The 22,742-nt window shown below is 31.5% G+C and overlaps 2 protein-coding genes across 2 annotated transcripts in view; one reads left to right on the forward strand and one right to left on the reverse strand.

Moving 5' to 3' along the window:
* The window catches only part of LOC134711744 (uncharacterized), a 405,579-nt gene that overhangs the window by 101,762 nt on the left and 281,075 nt on the right, over nt 1-22,742 (reverse strand). The window lies entirely within an intron of this gene.
* LOC134711738 (pecanex-like protein 4) lies at nt 4,611-16,312 on the forward strand. The gene is made up of 10 exons (XM_063572574.1): nt 4,611-4,672; nt 5,902-6,703; nt 7,330-7,503; nt 8,184-8,725; nt 9,397-9,533; nt 10,045-10,525; nt 11,116-12,342; nt 12,987-13,107; nt 13,473-13,659; nt 15,799-16,312. The coding sequence occupies exons 2-10, from the start codon at nt 6,009-6,011 to the stop codon at nt 16,048-16,050; spliced, it is 3,816 nt and encodes a 1,271-aa protein (XP_063428644.1). The 5' UTR covers nt 4,611-4,672; nt 5,902-6,008; the 3' UTR covers nt 16,051-16,312.

The raw sequence follows: 22,742 nt of genomic DNA on the forward strand, positions 1-22,742 counted from the left end.
CACAGAGTTACCCATGCAACACTTGTTTGGTGTCTTCTGAATATAATGGCAGAGGCAGATTTACTTTGAAAAAAATGGTTGATTATATAGGGAATCACTGAAGCTTGACTAGAGCAGACCCCTACTTATGAAAATTTCTGCATCCACCACTAAATAATTACATTAGATGTATGTTTCATTATAATACTTTATTTTGATTGGCTAACGACACATCACTTGTTATTCCGTAAACAATTGCATCACTCAATAAAACTTTTCATTCATGATAGCACGTGGTCCCACAATAAAGTGCACAGGTGAATAATATACAAAATTGTTAAAATTCGTGTTTTCATGATCATAGCTAAGAAATGTAATTATAAGTATTGAATGCTTCTTTTTGTTACTTTATAGGGTTGTAAAAGCGTTGACCGTGCGCACATTTTTAGTATGAAGCGCTTCCGCGCTTCATACAAAATGTACTTCGGTCAACGCTTTTACACCCCAATAAATTTACAAAAAGAAGCATTCAATTCTAAAATGGTTATTGCAGGATACATAAAAAACTATTGGTCCCAATTTATAAATACAGAATTGGAAATATATATATCTCCTTTGATACCAGTAGTTCAAAAGAGCTTTAACTTATTTGAAACTTATATAGAACCTGCAAGTTCTTATTTCACAAATGAGAACTGATCTGAGATATTTAAATGAACCCAAGTTGTCATCAAATAACCTGAGATGTCAGTATCTAACCCCTTTCCATCTGTATTCTGCTGAAATATTGCCAATTTTGAATAATTATTTTATCTTTATTAACCAGTTAACAACTGTCAAACTTATATTTTGTCTAATAATTGATGGAAAAGTAACAATTAACAAATAGCTTATAAAAATGTCAAAACTCAAAAGAATATATTAGTCCAGCCAATCTAGCATAACTTTGACCCTAACCTGAAAGTAATTGCAACAGAAGATTTTAAAGTTTTAATCTTTAGCATTATACCCCAAATATACATGGAAAAAAGTCCCATAAAATCTAACTTCTTGTGATCAGGTTAAGGTCTGACAAACCCTATCAAACCACCAAGGACACCTAAATACTATAGTTCTGTACACCAAAAATTGTTGACCTATAAACTGACCAAACCACCCAAACTTGACATTGTTAAATGTATCCTAAAAATGAGGTCATGGTCATAAATTACCTGTCATCCAGACATGTCCATCTGAAATGGTTCCATACAACAAATACATTTTGCCTATTGATTAAATACAATATCTAAAACACTTACTTAAAATGTAAAAAATGATATGTTAGGATGGTAACATAACACAAAAACAAAAAAGAAACAGCTAAGAGGTCAATATACTTTAATGATGTACATGAAATCTAGGTTAAATGTCCAACATGAGTTGTGCAGACTTTGATACTATCCTGATAGCCTATACACCTTAAAATATTACACGGCTCCTATTAAAATATTACATTAAAAAATAAATTCTGTATGATTGTGACAATCAGAAGAGACAATTCATATTAATAAAGGCATTCAGGAAACATGATATGAAGTATGAAAGATGGAAAAATGAAGAAAACTCAAAGTTATTTTAAAATAGTATGTATGTACTGGTAAATGCCTCCGATATACGAAGAACCCCTCGAAAGCTGCGAGGGTACAGTGGCATCCATGTACACTCCCTAACGGGATTAATGAAGATGTGTCACTAACGTATATTTATACGACAATTATTTTTACAAGGAAAATCAATCCCCACCCAATTCGACACAAAGGGAGTGCTAGGACACCGGGAAGTCTGTTATTGTGGTGGAGGAAGCCGAAGTACTCGGAGAGAACCACCGGGCCACTCGGTGGAAACAGACAAACGAGAGAGATATCAGAAGATTGATCTCCAGGTCAAAGTAGGGACACTTTGACCAACCGAGGCCCCCAACGTACCCATTCTAGTTTAAACTCCGGTCTGGGTACCAGAGATGTGTGTGTGACCCTTCTAATATACTGATATTTTTTAGCACCCCAAGTGAGAATCGAACTCGGGACCTTCAGCACTGTAGCCATCGGTCTTAACCACTAGACCACGAACTCACACTTACAAAAGTAAACAAATCAACTCTTGAAATGCAGAATACAACGGAAACTGTATACACTTTTCTCATTTACAACTAAATTAAAGATCCAACTTTTGGATGACTTGTGAGAGACTTTAATAACATGATCTACATAGATAGTTTGTGGCTATGTAGCCAGCTATAAAACCAGGTTCAATCCACCATTTTCTACATTAGAAAATGTCTGTACCAAGTCAGGAATATGACAGTTGTTATCCATTCAATTGATTTGTTTTGGACTTTTGATTTTGGACTTTCCTTTTTATACGACCGCAAATTTTGAAAAAAATTTCGTCGTATATTGCTATCACGTTGGCGTCGTCGTCGTCGTCGTCGTCGTCGTCGTCGTCCGAATACTTTTAGTTTTCGCACTCTAACTTTAGTAAAAGTGAATTAGAAATCTATGAAATTTTAACACAAGGTTTATGACCATAAAAGGAAGATTGGTATTGATTTTGGGAGTTTTGGTCGCAACATTTTAGGAATTAGGGTCCAAAAAGGGCCCAAATAAGCATTTTCTTGGTTTTCGCACTATAACTTTAGTTTAAGTTAATAGAAATCTATGAAATTTTGACACAAGGTTGATGACCACAAAAGAAAGGTTGGGATTGATTTTGAGAGTTTTGGTTTCAACAGTTTAGGAATTAGGGGCCAAAAAAGGGCCCAAATAAGCATTATTCTGGGTTTTCGCACAATAACTTTAGTTTAAGTAAATAGAAATCAATGAAATTTAAACATAATGTTTATGACCACAAAAGGAAGATTGGTATTGATTTTGGGAGTTTAGGTCTCAACAGTTTAGGAATTAGGGCCTAAAAAGGGACCCAAATAAGCATTTTTCTTGGTTTTGGCACCATAACGTTAGTATAAGTAAATAGAAATCTATGAAATTTAAACACAAGGTTAATGACCATAAAAGGAAAGTTGGTATTGATTTTGGGAGTTTTGGTCCCAACAGTTTAGGAAAAAGGGGCCCAAAGGGTCCAAAATTAAACTTTGTTTGATTTCATTAAAATTGAATAATTGGGGTTCTTTGATATGCCGAATCTAACTGTGTATGTAGATTCTTAACTTTTGGTCCCGTTTTCAAATTGGTCTACATTAAGGTCCAAAGGGTCCAAAATTAAACTTAGTTTGATTTTAACAAAAATTGAATCCTTGGGGTTCTTTAATATGCTGAATCTTAAAATGAACTTAGATTTTTTATTATTGGCCCAGTTTTCAAGTTGGCCCAAATCGGGGTCCAAAATTAAACTTTTTTGATTTCATCAAAAATTGAATAAATGGGGTTCTTTGATATGCCAAATCTAACTGTGTATGTAGATTCTTCATTTTTGGTCCCGTTTTCAAATTGGCCTACATTAAGGTCCAAAGAGTCCAAAATTAAACTAAGTTTGATTTTAACAAAAATTAAATTCTTGGGCCTCTTTGATATGCTGAATCTAAACATGTACTTAGATTTTTGATTATGGGCCCAGTTTTCAAGTTGGTCCAAATCAGGATCTAAAATTATTATATTAAGTATTGTGGAATAGCAAGTCTTTTCAATTGCACAGTATTGTGCAATGGCAAGAAATATCTAATTTCACACTATTGTGAAATAGCAAATTTTTTTTTAATTAGAGTCATCTTTCTTTGTCCAAAATAGTAAGCTAGAAATATCTTATTGCAAGATTTCTTTTTAATTGGAGTTATCTTTCTTTGTCCAGAATCAACTTAAATCTTTGTTATATACAATATACAATGTATATTCACTTTTTACTACTAACTGATAAATTTAAATAATCTTTACCATTCAGTGATAACAAGCAGTTTTTTTACATCTTAATATTTTATGATGTATTTAAATGAGTAGTTATTGTTGCAAACTCCATTAGAATATTTTAATTGAGATTAGTTTTGGAATAAGGGAAAGGGGGATGTGATTAAAAAATTGGGTTCAATTTTTCTCATTTGAAATTTCATAAATAAATAGAAAATTTCTTCAAACATTTTTTTGAGAGGATTAATATTGAACAGCATAGTGAATTGCTCTAAGAGAAAACAAAAATTTTAAGTTCATTAGAACACATTCATTCTGTGTCAGAAACCTATGCTGTGTCAACTATTTAATCACAATCCAAATTTAGAGCTGAATCCAGCTTGAATGTTGTGTCCATACTTGCCCCAACCGTTCAGGGTTCAACCTCTGCGGTCGTATAAAGCTACGCCCTGCGAAGCATCTGGTTGAATTTTCCTTGGAGTTCAGTATTTTTGTGTTTTTACTTTATACATAGTTTGATGACTTTAAAACCAACAATGCATCCAAGTAAATATTCAATACAGGTGCTATAAAATTGTTGTAGATCTTTAATAGTAAGTTTTTTTAATATCTATTAAAAGCAAACATTTTGTTGCTGACCTGTAAATAGTTTGGGTACACGTATTGCTTTATGTTTTTACTCAACATCGCAGTTATTCCCCCTTCACAGTACGGATGCGTACTATCCGTTCCGTCATTTATTTTAGTGTTACAATTTTTGGAGAGGAATTTTTTTCGATGCCAATGTTTTGACATAAGTATATTGAGCATTTGTACACTCTAATTTAATTAGTGATTGTTTTTGAAAGTAAAATTGAAATAATTAGAACCCATATACACCCGTTTATCCTTCGTTCAACAACGTTCAATCGTTGTTGTGTCTATATTTCTGAAGTTTGTTTCTAAGGAAAATCAACATCACAAAATATCGTGCCACAACAATGAAAACCCCACAATTAAGGTACAGACTTGTGAAATTAATGATTTTGTAGATGTTGAAGATTTTTAATATCACAACACTTTCAACATGTCAGGTGCTAAGACTAAAGATAGATAAATAAGGTTCTTACACAACTGTCAACAAACAGGTTGGGAGAAAACCTAATAAATGGTCAATATTGCCCTCTCAATTGGTAATTGGTCTGGTCACTCCCCTTCCACGTTTGCACCCTACACATTTAAATTGCCCCCAATGTGTTCTTTCACACTCTACAGGTTTGCACCCAATTGTTCAAATGCAGTCTTTATGTGGGTTATAATGCCATTTGCCGTCAGGCTTCAAAAGGTAATTTTTCGGCTACCGTTAACTTCAAATAGGTTAAAATTTTCTGTGATTTGTCAAAATAACCTTATTGTGATTTGTCAGAGGTCATCAAAACAATAACAAATTAATTTTCAGTTAAAAATATATAACAAAAAGATAGATCTAATTATCATTATAATTGCTTTCACAGGAGTAGTCCTTCACATGTAAATAATGTAAACACTATAAATTGATACTCGAATTAGGGTAAAATACTTTCTTTTTTTGGTTATACAGTATTCCGCTGAGATTTGGTGATTACGTACCATTGAAAACATAGACTATCTATTACATTTTACCTCAAACTAAACCTAAAATAATTATATACATTGTAGTGCAATGGAATAAACAATCTAATGATTAAAAAGATATTAAATTTTTAATTTATGATATGAAACAATAGTACAGAAGAAAAGCATTAGTGAGTTGTTTCCTGAAAATATCATGTATTTGGCATTGTGTGCTAACACTACATTTCTAATATTTTTTTTCTGTGCATAATCTGTGAAGTCTTATAAAATCATTGTCATTCTGTTCATAATGAGAGTATATAATTTCAGTCTTAAAAAACTACCTACATGTATTAACAAATTACTAGATAAATGTCTACAATTTGTACTTTTTTTTTACAATGATGTACATGTAACTATTGTTTTACAATTTTATTATTTTTCTGTCTTTCAGGTGAAAATACAAACAAATGTAATAATCAACAATGGAGTTTGAGAAAGGATGATTAAAGACACAATATTCAGTTGTTGAAATAATTTCATGGTTTAAGAAAATTCACAATGGGAACTGGAATTCCCCTTCTGAACGAATATAAACGAGAATTCCTTTCTAAAAGATTTCCTCAGACACTGCTTGGAGGACCTAAATTAAGACTTGGATATGAAGCACCTGTTTATGTATATTTCCAACAGCTGCTATTATTTCTGTTTCCCTTTCTTATTGGAGGTATATTCACATTATTAGTAGAACTTAAAACCATAGATGATTATGTAGGCAGTATTATAACTGGAAGTTTGATTTTTACGTGTGTGTTGATTGTGCAGTTGACATCAACAATAGTTCAAGCTCAAAACTCATCAGACCTTCCATATCCTACGAAGAAAAATCTTTTAGCAGAGGAAGATGAAATCGACTTCTTCTCCTGCTGTGGTGTTGAAACTTTGGAATTTGTTGTACCAAAAAAGAGATTCAAGTTTAATATTGTTATCCATGCAGTATTGTCAGGATTTGTGTGTGGGTTGACCTTTATGTACTTACTGCCAATGACACTGAATTCACTTTACAGTCACAACACTGGGGCAACAGTAGTATTGTACATATTTGGTTGGTTGACATTATGCATAGCTCAGTACTCCTTATCTGTAGGGTCACCACCAGAACCTAATACTTACAAAACACAAGATAGCTGGGAAATAGCTCCACTAATGAGGTCACTGTATGTTCTCATTTGTGTTTCAATTTATCTTATGAATAGGTATGTATAAGTATGTCATTTTATTTTCACATATACAAATGTATGTATAAGATAAATAAAAATTATATAGATTAATACATTGAAATACATGCAAGTAGCATCTACATGTATTTTGGACAAAAACTGCAATTATATAAAAAAAAAAGAAAAGAAAAAGACATATTGTTTGCAGATTTTATCCAATCTTAAGTTTGACAAATATGAAAATTTATGATACAATTACAATGCATATGAAAATTGGTTTTCTGACTACACAACATACAATGTACAAACAAATGTATCAAGAATGCAATGCAATACTGTCTTGACACAGTTACACATCATATTATTATTCATCATAAACATCATAACACAAGAAACCTGTGAGAATCCAGTTAGCTAAATAAAAAAATTACACATTTATAAGACATGCAAATTGCAACCCTGAATTACATATACATATGGCATGCACAATGAAATCATATGAAATGTAACATATTCGTTAAAATATAGTACATGTATTAAGTTTTACCAAATTTAAGTACATGTAGGCATGATTGAAATAGCAGTGAATAGATGATAGAGATTTATCTACATATTACATGTACATTTAGTGTTAAATTAAAATATATTTTTTTCAAATGCAGGTATTACTCAACAGTTTTCAATACAGCTGACCAAGCACTTCACATAGTATTTGCCTGTTTACCTCTTGCTTGGATAACAGGCTTGTTACCTCCCTTAGATGCTTTCATTCTCTGGTTATTTGAACAGATTCATGTATTTATGTTAGGAGGATCTCCTGTGTCCTCTGATATCAGGTATGTACAATATTAGTTACATAGTGTGCTAGTGACCTAATACATTATATATGGGGTAAGTAAATTCCATATGGGTGAGAGCTCAAATATACCGTATTACATCACTAGCACACTATGTTACGAATTGGTCTTACCGACTATCTTAACATGTAAAATTTAGTCTAGTGACCTATCAAAATGAGCAAGTCTTCAATACAGTTAGCATTAACATGATTAAGAAACTACTTCCTTTAGTCCTACAAAAAACAAATGCCAACAATGACAACTCGTTAGATTTAAAAGTGTTTTATGAATTTATTTCACTTTATCATTACTTTCTTCGTCTGTTGAAACGTTTAAGATTTTTTCTCAGTATTGTTTTGTTTTTCTAAAGGGATGTAATACCACTACTAACCGTGAATGAAATAAGCCCCACCTCTTAATTACCTTATATGGAATATAAAGGGACATAACTCCACTACTAACCGTGTATGAAATAAGCCCCGCCTCACAACTAACCTAATATTAAATATACAGGGTTTCCACGAGGAAGCTTTTAACCAATCACGTTCTTAGAAATGTATAGGAGGTAAGATAAATCTGAAATTATAACGTTTTTAAGAGACACCTTTTACAATACATGTAATAAAGACAAATAAAAAAAAGAAGTCTAAACTTATTCAACTTAATTTATTTTTCAGATTACTTGTCTTGATGGCGATTTCATTTACAGTATTTCTTGCTGCCTACTTTATAAAGAAAAGTATAGCAACAGTTGTTATATGTGCTTTGATGGGATACTTACTTAGCCTTGACCTTGGTGCAGCAGCCAATAACATTTATCATTACTTACTGTTTAGGAATAAAGTGACATCGGGTACCAGTTCAATGGATGTCACGAGTCAGACATCCAAATATGGGTTTTTATGGAAATTTGGATTATTACAATGTCTTTACCATTTTGTCATGATAGTTATAGTAGGAGTCATGTCAGGAATGTTAAATTCTAACACAGGCACTGCCGGTTCTATAGATTCAAATGCATGGAAAACAATCGGTTATGTTATAATTGGATGTTGTGTAGCAGAGAAAATATTTAGAGACTTACAGAATGTTTATATTTTTTTTGGATTGTGGAGAAACTTACCGTGTATTTATCCAAATAGTAGAGGAAGATCATATGACAAAAGAAGGCGGAGACTAAGAATACTAGGTGTAATAAGGAGATTTATAGTAAACTGGGGTAAGATCTTACAGCCATTCAGTAACTTATCAACAAAACCTTATTTCAAATTAATTTCATTACATCAAGGAAGCTATGGAAAGATGTACATGTAGATAAGATATACTTTATATATAGAGCTGTAGTCATTTTACCATGGTGCATAATGATTACAAAAAAGTATACTGAATAACTTTATTATCTTAGATTAATTTTCTTATACAATTAACACATATAGGTATTATATAAAAGAAGACAGTATTATCAAAAGTAAAAAAACAAACAATTTTTTTTATTTATTTGAAGTTGACTTTTTATCATTTTATGCCCCACCTACAATAGTAGAGGGGCATTATGTTTTCTTGTCTGTGCATCCGTTCGTCTGTTTGTTCTTTTGTCCGTCTGTCCGGCGTCAGGTTAAAGTTTTTGGTCACGGTACATAGTTTTTGATGAATTTTAACTCCTATCAACTTGAAACTAAGTACACATGTTCCATATAATATAATCTTTATAATTTTCATGCCAAATTGGAGTTTTAACCCTAATTTCACGGTCCACTGAACATGAAAATTATGATAGTGTGAGTGGGGCATCTGTGTATTGGGGACACATTCTTGTTTTCAAGGAATCAAGGCATTGTAGATTTTTGTTCTGATAATAAATATTTATATAAAATCCCAACTGCTTTGCAGTGAGTCCTTTCCTGATGCTGGCTTATATATCAATCCTCATCACCAGTACAGATCCAGATTCTGTGTCTCTGACAACAGGAATGGACACTACAATAGCTGTATGGTACACATTTGGTACCGTTAGAGTATTCAGATGGGTAAGTGAATAGAAAGATATAATCAACGAACACAGTCATGTCTTTCAGTTATATTGATAATATGATTTTCTTGTTATTGAAAGCTTTTTGCTAGTGTGTTGAATTTAATAGCTCATCTTGTATTTTTATGTCCAACTTTAGCATAGAAAACAAAATTTAGGCACTATCAGCAAGTTGTGGTCACCTTTAATTGTAGTGTGTTTTTTTTGGCATAAAGTATCTTATCATGCTTATTATTAATTCAAACTTTGTTCAAATTAGATTAAAAAAATTGTTTGAAAATTGGAGTTATGTCCCCTTCTTAAAAACATACAATGTAATAATAAAATCATGTGTTTTGTAAAATGATAGTAATGTTCTACTTCAACCTATACAGAATTGCATTGATTCATCTTGCTGTTGTCGGAAATTTCAATAAAAAATGCATGATTGAAATCTAAATTTACATTTAAAAGATCCACTCCAAAATAGCTGAAATTCCAAAAATACATGTATCTATTTTATCTTGCAGATTTGGCAGGGAACAGTTAGTAGCCTGCTAGAACTCTCAATTGTACACATAATACTGGTCGCCATTCCAAACAATACCACAGTTATAAGTTATGGAGTACCAATACTGTCACTTCTTATTGGACTTTCTAGAGACAGATTTTTCCAGTTCATCTACAAGTTATACTTTGCCTTTACTCTTCTGGTCACATCTGTATCAGACAAGAAACAGAGGAGGAAGTCAACAATTCCAATATTTGTCCTATCAATATTGTTTTTCCCTGTGGTACTGGGAATCATTGGAGCAGCCACTGTTCTTTCTGCACCACTGCTTTCACTCTTTACCCTGCCTTTGTTCTTCATTGGATTTCCACGTCCAAACAAGTTCTGGCCTGAGGCAGTAGGAGCATCGGCTAACAGTAATCCAGATACTATGTTTTATATGCAAGTGGCTCCAAAGTTATCACAAACTTTAAGGGCAGCATTTGCAGATGGTAGCCTTGGTAGGTTTCAATATAATGTTATAATTGACAAAAACTATAAAAAATATGTTTGAAACAGTTGTGTGATTTTTTCCTCTCTTATAGGTTAGATACTGGAAGATACCTCATATAAAGGCTTTTTAGAACAAACAAATCTACATAATGATATCAATATCACAATCAAAATTGGGTTTCATATATAAATTTTTCGAATATAATGTACATGAATTGTTAAATTCATTTTGAAGAAAAAAAGTGTTTCAGTATTTAAAAAATGTTTAAAAAGGAAAAGAAAGAAAAAATGTAAAAGCAAGTTTTGCTGAATACAAAAAAGTTTGCAAAGATTCCTATTTTTTCCAAATGGTCAGATTACCTTTAAAAAAAAAGAAGAGAAAATCATGAATACGATTTTGTACAAACACCATAGGTACATATTTCAACTAAAGAAGAGGTGTTTATAAAAGTACTACCAATTAATCACCAAATTTAAATGAAACACATACACATACATTATTGAGATTAATTTTCTGTTATTTTTATATACGAAATATAATGAGATATCCTTTGATTTTACACTTTAGTTGGAGTTTACATATTTGCTTGTTTTATAGGTGAACCAGTACCAGGTTTCCATTACCTTGTCAGATTTCAAGACAGACTTGTATGGGTTATGGTTCTTGAGAGAGGTTATGGATTCTGTTCTTTGAATATTAAAGGATTGGAATTGCAGGAAACATCTTGTCATACTGCTGAAGCAGCAAGGATAGATGAAATATTTGAATCAGCTTTTGAAAAGGAAGATGCTTCTTGCATTGGTTATATCAATGAGTATCCAATGCACACATTAACACCAATGGATTCTGCTAATGTAGAGGCATATTCTGATGCTAGAAATGTTTTGACAGGAATTATAGATTATCCAGCTAATTATGATATTGTCATGAACTCTTTCATCAAAGCTTTAGTATGGGTTCTAATAAGACATGTTAATCAGATGAAATTAAAGGAAGGAAAGAAAAAGGGTGATGAGAGTCTGACTAAGTCTAGACAAAAACCTGTCGAAAAGGTAGAATTGACAGAATTCAAAAAGGAATCTAATAATAATTTTTCCAATGGTCTCAATGGAAACTTAAGGCATTCCAATAATGTAACAAATACAGAAAATACAAGGAAAGGAAACTTGCCAGCAGTTCATAAAACAACCGTGGAAGTTGTGATAGATAAAGATAACAGAACAACTGTCCGTCCACCATCTTCAAGGTCGGTAAAAAGGAAGTCATCATGGTCTTCACTCAATAGTTTTACTGACAGTATATTTTCTGAAGATGGTATATTCAATGATAAGAAACCACCAAAAAAAGAAATAAAAAAGTCAATAGTATCAAATAAACCAATGAAATCGGATAATGATATTGACGTCCTTGATGAGATGTTAGATGACCTTGACTTTGGGTTACCAGCTATGGATATTAACCAAAGATCAAAACCTGTCAACAATACATCAAAGGCTCCAATAAAAAAGAACCAGTTTTCTTATGGAAACACAATTTATAAACCTGTCACTAATCTAGCAGGGTCACCTGACTTTAAATGCTCACATTCCACTCAAATAAGTTTACCATCCAGGTGGAGAGAACTGCCATTAGAATATTCACAGCTGTCTCGGTACTTAAGTAAATTTCCACGAGACTGGTACAAACATGTATTGGGTACATTAGACTGGTCAAACACTGGACTATCAACACAACAAGTACTAGGAGAAGTTACCGGGGATGAGGCTCTACTTAATTGTTACTCACAGCTTATCATGGCTTGTTATTCAATTTTTGAATCAAATGGTATGTTAATTAATCCATGTAGTTGGTTTTTTTCAATGCATACATATTTTTTTGAATTTTGAACAATAGGAACAAAGAAAATAAGGTACTGTAAAACTATGAAGAAATGGTAGATTTTTAGTATTTTAAATTTTACCTGAGATTAATTACATTTTCTACCAGTAAATGTATCTGTCTGTTCATTTTTTTAAAATCTACATACGGATAAAAAATAGATTTAAGCAGCTACCTTTACAAGTGACCAATTAATGACCTTCCTGATGAGGGTTTTTTAAGTCATTTCTACAAAAAAAACCTCATGTTTATGAATTATCGATGATGTTAGATGATGCTAGATCTTTTAACATGAGACATTATAAGATTAATTGTACCAGTCCTGGTAGATAGTGATTGATTACATATACATTATGGTGTATGTAATATTATTGTACATATCTAAGGAATCATTTTTTGGAGTGAAGTAAATATAAGCTTATATTAAATCCTATCCTACTATACATTGTACATAAAGCAAGAAGTAATAAATCACCAATATATAGACAGATATGAAAAAACACTGCTGCACAAAACAATTATCTATGGTAATTATCCAGTCTGTTGACAGATTTAGATTAAATTATTTACCTTGTACTTGTACATTTTAGGAAGTGTAAAAAGTGCTAGTCAGCTATACAAGTATTATAATGGTGATTTACCTTGGAATGCCATGTTAGATTGGTTGTCCGAAGACAAGCAGTTGCATAACTTAGTTCTTAGAGCATACAGGTAATTTAAAAATCTGCTTATCTAATGAATCTGTAATGAATTTTATTTTTGATAAACGAAAAACCCCTCTGAGACTGAGTGCCTTCACATTCTTAATTTCTACAATTTAAAATTAAAAAGATGTCAATTTCTTTAACACCTGTTAGCACATTAGATTTATCCAGAGGGAGATAAAGGTAGTAATCTCTTAACTAAGTCAATTAACTATTGAGATTAATGGCAATCACAGCAACAAGTGGTTATTTTTTTTTTTAAAGGGTCCAGAAAAGGTTAAATTGCCAAAGAATTTAATAACATGTACTTTCACTTTCAACTTCGGCATTAATTTCTTTTGATTAGCACTTAGTTTGTATACATTATTACAGGTATGGTTTTAAGTTGATGCTGGATCAGATACTGATAGGTGAAGCAAACACTCCAGAGGAGACCCAGGAATACTTTGAGGAGTATGACAAAGACTGGTACATTGGACTGGAAAAGGATGATGATTGGAAGGCTGCTGTATTGTCATCAAGGAAACAGTTATTCTCAATGGGCCATAATAAAGCACAGGTATAGAGGCTATTTGTGTGTGGTTACTTCTTTTAAAAGCTACAAAAGGGATTATGCTGCTAGTCACTTATTTTGATTTTTTCCCCTGATTACAGAATACTACTGCTGCTGACTTTCACAAAAGTTTCTCTTGAATTGGACATAAACTCATCCAAATGCTAGGTATTAAGAAGGAAAGTAATTATGCCCCATGTTTGTTTTAGTGGTAGGGACATGGGTTTTAATTGATTGTTAAATTTATAGTTGAAAGTAATACATTGGGTTCAATACTGGCCATTAGGTTTCTATACAATAACTTGTGTAATTGATCTGTATGAAATTGTTCCACAAGGTTCCATACCTCAAAAGGAGGGTTGAGATTTAGGAGGTTGCAGCCTTAATTTTTATGAATTAGGGATAAAAAAGGGGCATACTTGACAGTATTGTTAGCATTGTTAGTCATTATGTGTTGTTAGTCATATTGTAGCGCCATTTTTACTATTTTAAGTATCTTGTCATTGTGTTTGATGTGAATACAATTTTTCTGTGACCATTTGACAGAAAGCTTTAGATGATATTAGTGACACACTGTTCAATTTCTCATTTATACAGTGATAGGGATATTTTGCTTTATAGACAGCAATGCAGATTCTAATTTTGTTTCTCTTATTTTCACAGACTTATAAAATTAGAACGGTAAAAAACAATAAAATATTATTTATATTTATTTATATTAGATAACAAAGAATTAATAATTCACACTACAAAGCACTATGTTATGATACAGTGATAACAATTCACAAATAAATTAACAGTCTCTGGAGAATACACAGAAATCTTCTATGAGTGACTGTACAGTAGTGTCATTGTCTGGTTGTGTATGTCTTGGTGAACCCTCTGGTGTGCTATCAGGAGATGAAGGTGTTGAGTTGGCAGACTTCATGATAAGGGTAGATAACTCTTGGACTTGGTTCCATTTCTTCTCTCTGTACTGGTTGTACATCTTACGGATACCAAGTGTTGTAGACTTTTCAATAAGAAGATAATTTCTATAGCCATGACTTCCATTGATGTTTGCTGTAAACAGGTAGTGGTCTAGTTGCAAGATTTTACTCTCTAATAAATTTAGTTGAGTAGCTGCTTGGTCATGTGCTGTGAGTAAGGTCTTGAGCTGCTGAGCATAGTCTAGGACAGTAGAGTATTCCATTATTGCTTTGGTAGTATGTTGGTTAGGAGGAACTGTTCAATGGTTTGAATGACTTATCCAAATTTTGGTCCTGTATATATATCTTTACAATTTACTCAAAATTAAAGTTAGCTTTGGTTTGGCTTGTGTTTGTGATTAATTCTTCTCACTTTGTTACTTTTTCAAGGTAACATAAAAAGATTTGAAAACAAAACATTTAATTGGTTAGTAAAGATGAAAGGGTTTAATCAATTCATGATTAGATATGAAAGAAATTAATTAAGTAATAATTGAAGATGAAAGACATCAATCAAGTTATAATTAAAGATGAAAGAAATTATTCAAGTTATAATTGAAGCTACAAGAAATTGATTGCAACAATTTAAGATAAAAGAATTTAATCAAGTAGTAATTGAAAGTTAAAAAAAAATGTTTGTAATAATTGAAGATAAATGTAATTTTTTAGTAAAAATTATAATAAACAAATGAAATTTAATTAAAGAAAATGAAAGAGTCTTATATGATGAATACATTTATGAAGAGGAATAAAAACAGTAAAGCAAACACAGATAGTAAAGCTTAAATATAAAAGCAACAAGACTGAGAAATCTGTCCAGTGCACATGCATTATTGTTGTCTTTACTTATTTTAATTTGTTTATTGATATATGAATAGATGCTGGACTTTTTTTCCCTTCAGTATTTAAACAAAAATATCATGACAAAAGCACAATTTAGAAGTACATTTATCTTGTTTAGATAATGAGAAAATAGCAATACTTATTGCTTGAAGCTCAGTAACAACTTTAATCCATGATTATATCATTCTTTTTGTTTTCAGGTTCCCACATGAATTTTAAAAACTAGAAAGGGAAATGTGCAGTGGCAAAATGCATATCTTTGTCACAATCATTGTCATTAATGTAGATTTGGATGTTAGGCAATTCAGTTTTATAGTATTCTAATCTTTTGTAGGGAACCTATAACAGTCGAGTTCTTTCCCTACAGCCAGTGATGGCACACATTGGGAGAATGAATCCAGAAGTAGTCAAGGGGCAGTGGGCCAATCTAAGTCTGGAACTGTTATACCTGACCAATGATGACGAGGAGCGTTACAGTATACAAGCACATCCCACAATTCTCAGAAATCTGACCGTACAATCTGCTGACCCACCACTTGGATACCCTATTTTCTCATCAGAACCTATAAGCATTCCAACACTGTGATTTTAAATGAGATTTATGTTTTTATATTTATACACCCAAATGTGACCCCAATTGATTTTTGAAGATAGATAATGCAACTATTAGGAAATTTGATATAACTGAGGAATTTATTCTTGTAGTTTTATTGATTTAGAAAAAAGGCTCTTTTCTCAAAAATCTTAGGATTATAATTAATAGTAAGTTATACTGTAATGTATATGACTTTTGAGTATTTTTACTCTTCAGATTTTTTGTGAAGAGCTGTAGATCCTTTGAAGGTTCTTTTGCTTATGATATATAAGTTTTAAAAGACAGATCGGATTAAAAAATATATGTAAGGAAGTTGTCCTTTACACCCCCACATTTTATCATTATTTTGATTTATTTTGATTGACAACAGAGAACAATTTGATGTGAAAGCCTTGACTAGGTAGTATTCTTTATAAATACATCAGAATATGAATCACAATTAATACCATTTTGTATGTTTTATTAAGCACCAAATAAATGAACTAGGAAAAAACAAACCTATAACACCTTGATCATGAGTGGAACGAAAAAAACAACAAGTATAAACAAAGGCCCTACTTAAAAATATTATCATTCCAGTTACTTTTTATTTTGTTACAACCTGCAATGATATTCACAAAAATGTTCTAAACCCTGTTCATGTCAATGGTTACATGGTGACTACAAAACTAATTATATGTTTTTTGGCCTTATATCAAAACCACTATAAACCAATAATTTGTCAATGTTCAGGCCACATAATTGAGAACTAATTTCCAAAATTCTAGCAGAATTTTGAATTTATTTATTACTGTACTTGAGTTGTCAACCGTTTGTATTTTCCGCAGTATAGAAATCTCTGTGCAAAAAAACACAAGAATATTACTTGTTTATTATATTTTCCTGAACTGCCACTACAAATACTGTCAGTTATTATAGTTTTGCCATAACAATCACTCTAATTTTCAGGTAAAAATCTTCATTCTGTTTACAATACTGGTTAGGAACAGGTGTCTTAGGAATTTTTTTATTGCTTAGAGGCAATACTTTTTAGAATATTTCTTACATTATGAGGGTAAAGGTTACTTTAAAGTAAAGAGTACATACTTAAGCTCTGCATTCTTTGATTTACATGTAATTTACATCACTCATTAGGTAATTTTGTCTGTCACTTTCAGTTAAAAGGACCAGTTGAATCTATCTGATAAAATGAGTCAAATATTGATAGGATATTATGGGGAAATCTAAAACTAGAAGAGAAGAAAAGCTTACTCAAAATGTACTTAAATACAGTTGAAAATATATTGAACTTTGAAATGTACATGCTCAAAATTATGTACAAGTTAAGTCTTTATTATATTTTTCTTTTTTAAAGAAATTTTACCTTTTTCGTTTATTAATGATAATATGCTGTTTCTGTATGCAAAATATTTGGTTCAAAGTTGAAAGAAATTCAGTATTGGCCCCTCTACCACTGAGTTCATTTCATTACACAAATCTAGACGTTGATAAATAAGTGACAGACTAAGAGTACATAAGACAAAAATGTAATGGCGTATTAAATTATAATCCTGGTACCTTTGATAACTATTTACTAAAGATATGACTGTTATATTATTGGTGTATGTCTTAAGCATGTTAAGTTAACAATTCTGAAGCATCAATAATGTTATTTCAAAACATATCAAATGACAGTAAAAGGTACTTATTCCTTAACCAGTGTTACATGTATAATTTGAGTGCAATCAATTATGTTAAACTTGATTTTGATAACTGGACTTGCACATGTTTTACAGATAATGTAGGACAATTTTTGTGAATATTTCGGTTGTATGGGTTTTTCTTCAATGTTGAAGGCTGTATTGTGATCTATTATTGCTTATAATTATATCTACATCGTTTTAACTTTGGTTTATGGTTGACTTTTGCAATCATACCATATTTTTTGGTTTTCATATTGATAACTAAATATGCATTCACATTTCCTTTAAGTTTATAGCGGTGAAATTCTTATTTCATACTGATAAGCTTGTGCCATAGTAGGTAGTTTTCTGAATGCAGTCAGTGTTTAATGTTTAAATATTTATAAAAGTACACAGATTGATATTACTGTAATTCATACATGACAAAAAAAGTTGAGAGCCATTTTCATTTTGACATTTTACCAAGGGCTTCGAGCAAAAGTACAGTACCTAGAAGCAACACCTGATATGAAAGCAATCTTGACCTTACCCCTCAGTGCTCACTAGCGCTTTGATTAATAATTAAGATCAATATTAATTGTAACTGGTCTGTCACAAAGATTTTTCTCTGTGACATTTTTGAGTCCATGGCTGCTATGGAAGATTTGCAAACATGTCTTTAATGGGAAAGATTAATAAATAGTCCTGAACTTTTTTAAGGGGTATATATAGAGCAAATAAACTATTTTTAGAGTCAAGCTTTTAATTTTAACAAATCATATCAGAAGTATCTACTTAGCGATTAGACTTACTTTTACTTTTTTTATTTGCTATTTGATTGGGTATATTTTCTAATATTACTACTATTTTATTTTTATTCATCAGACGTCACAACAGTAATTGTGCAAGAAACAAAATTTTTGTAAATGTACTCTCATTTTTTGTTGCTTTGACCAATATCTGCTTAAGATTCAGCCGTTTTTAATTTTATTATTTATTGATTGATTTTATCTGTGATATGTTAGGAGATATATCTCATTGCTAAATAAAACAAATATTGAGTTCAGATAACTTTTATTTATATTTTAACTTACCTTGTTTTGCACTCCCTAGCTAAAAATATACTCAAAACCATCTACCTTATTTTTTGTTTAAGGTTTATTTGTTTTGAATTTTTGCTTCAGATATATTTGTTTTATCGGTGTATATCCTTTCAATTTTTTTTATTCTTTAAATTTTTATAAGAAAACGTTGTACTGTAAAACAGATATCCTTCTCAGCTGTTTCCAATTAAGTGTAAATTCAGAAATTACACGGGGTGTGAATAAAAACATCATATTTATTTCTGAATTAAAAGCTTTAAAAAGTTGTTCATGAGATTAAATTACTACTCTTTATTTTAAAAGTTGACTTTTGGTCCTGTGTTTTACAGGAATCTTAGATCAATCTGCATTTTTGCATAAAAATAATTCTGTATGGGCATTTTTTGTTTCTTCTGTAATTATGTAAACCAAAATGGCAACACTTTATCTTTTTGCATCTTTCAATTACAAGTTTTTATGTACAAGTAAAAGGTCAATTATAAAAAACATCATAATGTGTACAGTTCCCTTTATACTAAATTAATAAAACCTCTTAACTCTGAAATTCAATAAGGGAAGACCGGAAATTATCAAAACCTTTCAAAATTACTAGTGGAACCAAACAATTACATGTAAGCATAGAAATATGGCATTTGCACCTTTTAAGAGCTTTAGTGAGTGGTCACAGTCATTTTGTGTAAAAAAGACCTAGTTATTTACACATGTATTTTTTTTTACCAGTTGAGGTATTAAAAGTCAAAACCCGTTAATAAAGTTATCAAAATATTTATTTGCTAATAAGTAAACCAGTTTAATTTTTATAAACATTTTGACCACAAGCTTTATTTATTACAATATATATGCCGTCCTAAGCTTGTGTGTTTTAAGGCTTACTATTGTTATTGATGTATAATTATTTTCTATTTGTTGTTATATTGTGATGGTTATATTCTACACAGATCTGAATTATGTGACATTTTGTAATAAATATTGTTTTGTGAACAATTCTTTTAAGCTTATTTGATTTCACTACATGACCAACATTATGTCTGGAAGTGCATCACACCTCACTGTTTGGAAAAATAATAAATGGAGAATGTGTCAATTTGATGCAGATGATGCCCCTGCTTGCATGCAATGTTTTAAAGGGACATTACTCTAGTGGTACAAAGAATGCTACTCAAATTTGTATTTGATCTGCATTTTGTGGTTATGATTATTGTGTATAAGTTTCATAACATTGGGTTGATGAAAACTTGTTAAGAGAACTGAAATGAAAATTCAACAATTTTCCATTTGAAAATATTTCTTTGCATCTTTCTCAATACAAGTTATGGTTTCTGGAATTTGGTTTCAGGGTTTATATTAGTAAGTTATACAATACTGTGTGGTGAGTTTTCAGATTCATCACTCAACAACTTCTTGTGTACCAAAATATTTGGGCGGGGGTATCATTAACATGTAGTAGCTCAGTACTTCACTTATTTCTTCTTCATTATTATAACATATTAAAGTGCTAAATATATCCAATTTAGATTTTGAATGTTGGCAGATATTCACTTTAGACTTCTTACAAACTAAAATTTGAGCAATACTAAACCTGGGAACAGTATATCTGACCAAAACCATCAATCAAATGAGAACTGTTTTAGTTACTATCATATTACATTTCAATGGGATTGCTTCCCTTGAATGTAGGATGCTTAGCCAGTTGTAAGTGATAGAGCTGTGGGAAATACTTCTTATTCTAATATGACATGCTTCTTTCGCTTTATGAATAAACTCATGCTCTAAATGCAATAATTCATTAACTTAAAACACGTCCAAACTCGTAAATGATGCACATGTTGTTACTAATACATTTATTATGACTGTAATGTGTTGAATTCAGAAATAGACATATTTGACCTAGAATAACAACCGCACATGCTGGCTGTTCAAATTTCCAAACTCCCCCTTCGAAAAAATCACAGTGCCAGCCATTTGCTTCTTTACAATTAAACTAGAGGCTCTAAAGAGCCTGTGTCGCTCACCTTGGTTTATGTGAATATTCAACAAAAGAAGCAGATGGATTCGACATGACAAAATTGTGTTTTAGTGATATTGATGTGTTTGTACATCTTACTTTACTGAACATTCTTGCTGCTTACAGTTATCACTATCTATAATGAACTTGGCCCGGTAGTTTCAGTGGAAAATGTTGGTAAAAATTTACAAATTTTATGAAAATTGTTAAAAATTGATTATAAAGAACAATAACTCCTTAGGGGGTCAATTGACCATTTCAGTCATGTTGACTTATTTGTAAATCTTACTTTGCTGAACATTATTGCAGTGACAGTTTATCTCTATCTATAATTGAATTGAAAATAAAAATTATAACAATATTCAAGATAATTACCAAAAACAGTTAAATTTCCTTAAAATTACCAATTCCGAGGCAGTAAATTTCTAGGCAGATAGATCTTGACCTGAGAAACAATTTTACCCACGTCAGATTTGCTCTAAATGCTTTGGTTTTTGAGTTATAAGCCAAAAACTGCATTTTACCCCTATGCTCTATTTTAAGCCATGTCAGCCATCTTGGTTGAAAGGCTGGGTCACCAGACACATTATTTAAACTAGATACCCCAAAGATAATTCTGGCCAAGTTTGGATTAATTTGGCTCAGTAGTTTCAGAGGAGAAGATTTTTGTAAAAAATTACTAAAATTTACGAAAAATGGTTAAAAATTGAATATAAAGGGCAATAACTCCTAAAGGAGTCAACTGATCATTTCGGTCAAGTTGACTTATTTGTAAATCTTACTTTGCTGAACATTATTTCAGTTTACAGTTTATCTCTATCTATAAGAAATATTCAAGATAATAACCAAAAACAGCAAAATTTCCTTAAAATTACCAATTCAGGGACAGCAACCTGACAACAGAATGTCCGATTCATCTGAAAATTACAGGGCAGATAGATCTTGACCTGATAATTTTTTTTACCCCATGTCTGGTTTGCTCTAAATGCTTTGGGTTTTGAGTTATAAGCCAAAATCTGTATTTTACCCTCTATGTTCTATTTTTAGCCATGGCGGCCATCTTGGTTGGTTGACGGGTTACCAGACACATTTTCTAAACTAAATACCCCAAAGATGATTGTTGCCAAGTTTGGATTAATCTGGCCCAGTAGTTTCAGAGGAGAAGATTTTTGTAAAAGATTACTAAGATTTACGTAAAATGGTTAAAAATGGACTATAAAGGGCAATAACTCCTAAAGGGGTCAATTGACCATATCAGTCATGTTGACTTATTTGTAAATCTTACTTTGCTGAACATTATTGCTGTTTACAGTTTATCTCTATCTATAATAATATTCAAGATAATAACCAAAACCAGTAAAATTTCCTTAAAATTACCAATTTAGGGACAGCCACCCAACAACAGGTTGTCAGATTCATCTGAACATTTCTCGGCAGATAGATCTTGACCTGATAAACAATTTTAACCCATGTCAGATTTTCTCTAAATGCTTTGGTTTTTCGAGTAATAAGCCAAAAACTGCATTTTACCCCTATGTTCTATTTTTAGCCATGGCGGCCATCTTGGTTGGTTGGCGGGGTCACTAGACACTTTTTTTAAACTAGATACCCCAATGATGATTGTGGCCAAGTTTGGTTAAATATGGCCCAGTAGTTTTAGAGGAGAAGATTTTTGTAAAAGCTAACGACGGAAGCTAAGTGATTAATAAGCAAAGCTCACTTGGCCCTTTGGGCCAGGTGAGCTAAAAAGGGAGGTTCATGGAAGAGCCTATACAATTGCTTTAATCTTATACACATCAGACATAGAAATTACCTAATTTTCCTAATCAGAATCGAAATAATTGATGCAAGCTAGAATTTATTGTAGTTTTAACATGGGTAGGCATTATATTCATGTTATTTTAGCCCTTGCTA

Source organism: Mytilus trossulus, chromosome 3, assembly GCF_036588685.1.
Source record: "Mytilus trossulus isolate FHL-02 chromosome 3, PNRI_Mtr1.1.1.hap1, whole genome shotgun sequence".
Taxonomy (NCBI): domain Eukaryota; kingdom Metazoa; phylum Mollusca; class Bivalvia; order Mytilida; family Mytilidae; genus Mytilus; species Mytilus trossulus.